Source organism: Leptonychotes weddellii, chromosome 9 (genome assembly GCF_054177405.1).
Source record: "Leptonychotes weddellii isolate Sample4059 chromosome 9, ASM5417740v2, whole genome shotgun sequence".
NCBI lineage: Eukaryota > Metazoa > Chordata > Mammalia > Carnivora > Phocidae > Leptonychotes > Leptonychotes weddellii.
This window is the reverse complement of record NC_138377.1, coordinates 65,136,202-65,138,887: the sequence shown is the minus strand read 5'-3', so window position 1 is coordinate 65,138,887 and position 2,686 is coordinate 65,136,202. Positions and strand designations below refer to the sequence as shown.

Sequence of the window (2,686 nt, the reverse complement as noted above, 5' to 3'; positions counted from 1 at the left end):
GGACTTGAAAGGCTGATAATTCCACACTGAAAGAATGTCACGTGCAGAAGCACAGATGCATAAAATAGAATTAAGATATTGTAAAGAGTCTACTGTATCTAGAGCCCACGAGAAAATGTTATGAGAGAAGAACATGGATATACCATTTGAGAACAGATCCTTAAGAACCTTGACTACCAAACCCCCTCTTAGGAATTTTTATTTATGAACACATTATTCAACTTATTCTTTTTTTATTTCTAAGAGTTGTGCTTTTCTCTCATAGATTCTCTCTCTCTCTCTTATTAATCTAAACACTAGTGAAAGGCATCACATTTTCAGGTAATCTTGAAAAGCAATAGAGCTTCTGTACATTCTAAATCAGTTTACCCGAGCGTATGGATCTGTGCAGTAAATGGCTAAGTTAAGCAAAAAGTTTACCACCCTCAAATATGAACCGCTTGTGTGCAAAGATCCACTATTGGACTAAATATAAGAATAAAAAGCATTGAAAACAGATTATAATGTTAGGGGTAAAGGGATTTGTTCAGTATCAAGAATAAAAGTTTGGTTAAAAAAGTAAGCAAGGACAATTTTTGCTTTGGGGCCTTACTTACACCACCCTGAAAACCACCATTTTCTCCTCCAACACAAAGATGCCTGGAACCAAACATGAGACAGAAATCCCCGGGGTATCTACAAAACAAGCCTGAATAGTGAGTAGGAGGAAGATACCTCCCTCACAGAAATAAAGGACTCCTTCAGCTCAAAATGGAACACTCATCCCTCTTTCCTTTCAATTCTAAGTGCCCTCAGGTCCCCAGAACATCACAACTCCGGATGCTGCACACCTCTGATTGGCCACCCCCAGCGGACGTCAGAGGAGCCATGAGGAACCACAGCACTGTCACTGAGTTTGTCCTGCTGGGGCTCTCAGAGGCCTGTGAGCTCCAGATGCTCATCTTCCTGGGGCTGCTCTTGACCTACCTCCTCACTCTGCTGGGGAATCTCCTCATTGTGGGCATCACCCTCATGGACAGGCGCCTCCACACCCCCATGTACTACTTCCTCCACAACTTTGCTGTCCTGGAGATCTGGTTCACCTCAGTCATCTTCCCCAAGACGCTGACCAACATCCTGACTGGATACAAAACCATTTCCCTCCCAGGCTGTTTCTTACAAAGTTTCCTCTATTTCTTCCTGGGCACCACAGAGTTCTTCCTACTGGCAGTGATGTCCTTTGACAGATATGTGGCCATATGTAACCCCTTGCGTTATGCCACCATCATGAGCAAAAGGGTCTGTGTCCAGCTAGTTCTTTGTTCATGGATGGCAGGATTCCTTCTCATCATCTTTCCAAGTTTCATCACTTTTCAGCAGCCATTCTGTGGTCCCAATGTCATTAATCATTTCTTCTGTGACAACTTCCCACTCCTGGAGCTCGTATGTGCAGACACGAGTCTGATAGAGCTTCTGGGCTTTATTGTGGCCAACTTCAGTCTACTGGGCACTCTGTCCGTGACAGCCACCTGCTATGGCCACATCCTCCACACCATCCTGCGCATCCCCTCAGCCAAGGAGAGGCAGAAAGCCTTCTCTACCTGCTCCTCCCACATCATTGTTGTGTCTCTCTTCTATGGCAGCTGCATCTTCATGTACATCCGGTCAGGGAAGGGTAATGAGGGAGAGGACAAAAACAAGGTGGTGGCCTTGCTCAACACCGTGGTGACCCCGATGCTCAATCCCTTCATCTACACCCTGAGGAACAAACAGGTGAAGCAGGTGTTTAGAGAGCAAATGAACAAGCTCCTCTCATAAAGACGAGCTGGGCCTGAGAGAGGGCAAGTTGGGCTCCTTGCCTGAACCTCTGTAAATGCAGTCTTGTCCTGATCTCCATGAACTATCTCCTTCTTGACAGTTTTTACCATGTGCTCTAATCTACAGTGGTTTCTTACATGTATTATTGGCTCATGCAATCTTCTCAGCGGGTAGAGAAAATTCAGTATACTGCTACTATGTTGGTATGTGTTCATGCTTCTGACCCTGTGCTGTATCTCAGTTTCTTAGTCTTGCCTCATTTTTAAGTTATAATGTAAATAAGGGTGCCTGGATGGCTCAGTCGGTTAAGCAGCCAACTCAATTTCAGCTCTGGTCATGATCTCAGGGTCATGAGATCAAACCCGGCGCTGGGCTCTGCACTGAGTGTGGAGTCTGCTTGAGATTCTCTCCTGCCCCTTCCGCCCCTCCCCCTGCTTACACAGTCTCTCTCTCTCAAATAAATAAATAAGTTTTTTAAAAAGTTACAATGACAAACAGCATACCTTCTTTACTAGAACCTTTCATAATTGATAAAAAGATCCTCAACAAGAATATATTGATGATTAACTTCAAGAATAAAACATACATGGAAAAGTTAATGAGGTGAAATATCCAAGACATAATAAAGTAAAAAAAGTATCAGGTATTAAGAAGCGCCTGGGGGGCTCAGTCGATTGAGCATCTGCCTTTGGCTCAGTCTATGAACCCAGGGTCCTGAGATCAAGCCCCACATCAGGCTCCCTGATCAGCGGGGAGCCTGTTTCTCCCTCTCCCTCTACCCTTCCCCCCAGCAGGTGCGCTCTCTCTCCCCCCCCAAAATAAATAAGTAAAATCTTTTTTAAAAAGAAAGTATCTGGTATTAAAACACTAAATCAAGAACTAACAAATG

At 44.4% G+C, this 2,686-nt stretch overlaps 1 protein-coding gene across 1 annotated transcript; it reads left to right on the top strand.

The window, feature by feature from the left end:
- The first annotated feature begins 455 nt into the window (after positions 1-455).
- On the top strand, positions 456-2,346 carry OR6J1 (olfactory receptor family 6 subfamily J member 1). The gene has a single exon (XM_006741259.2). It carries the CDS (start codon positions 751-753, stop codon positions 1,795-1,797), a length of 1,047 nt encoding a protein of 348 aa, XP_006741322.2. The 5' UTR covers positions 456-750; the 3' UTR covers positions 1,798-2,346.
- The last annotated feature ends 340 nt before the right edge of the window (positions 2,347-2,686 follow it).

Coding starts and splice junctions, on each gene's coding strand:
- OR6J1 (XM_006741259.2), top strand. CDS start 751: ATGGAACACTCATCCCTCTTTCCTTTCAATTCTAAGTGCCCTCAGGTC.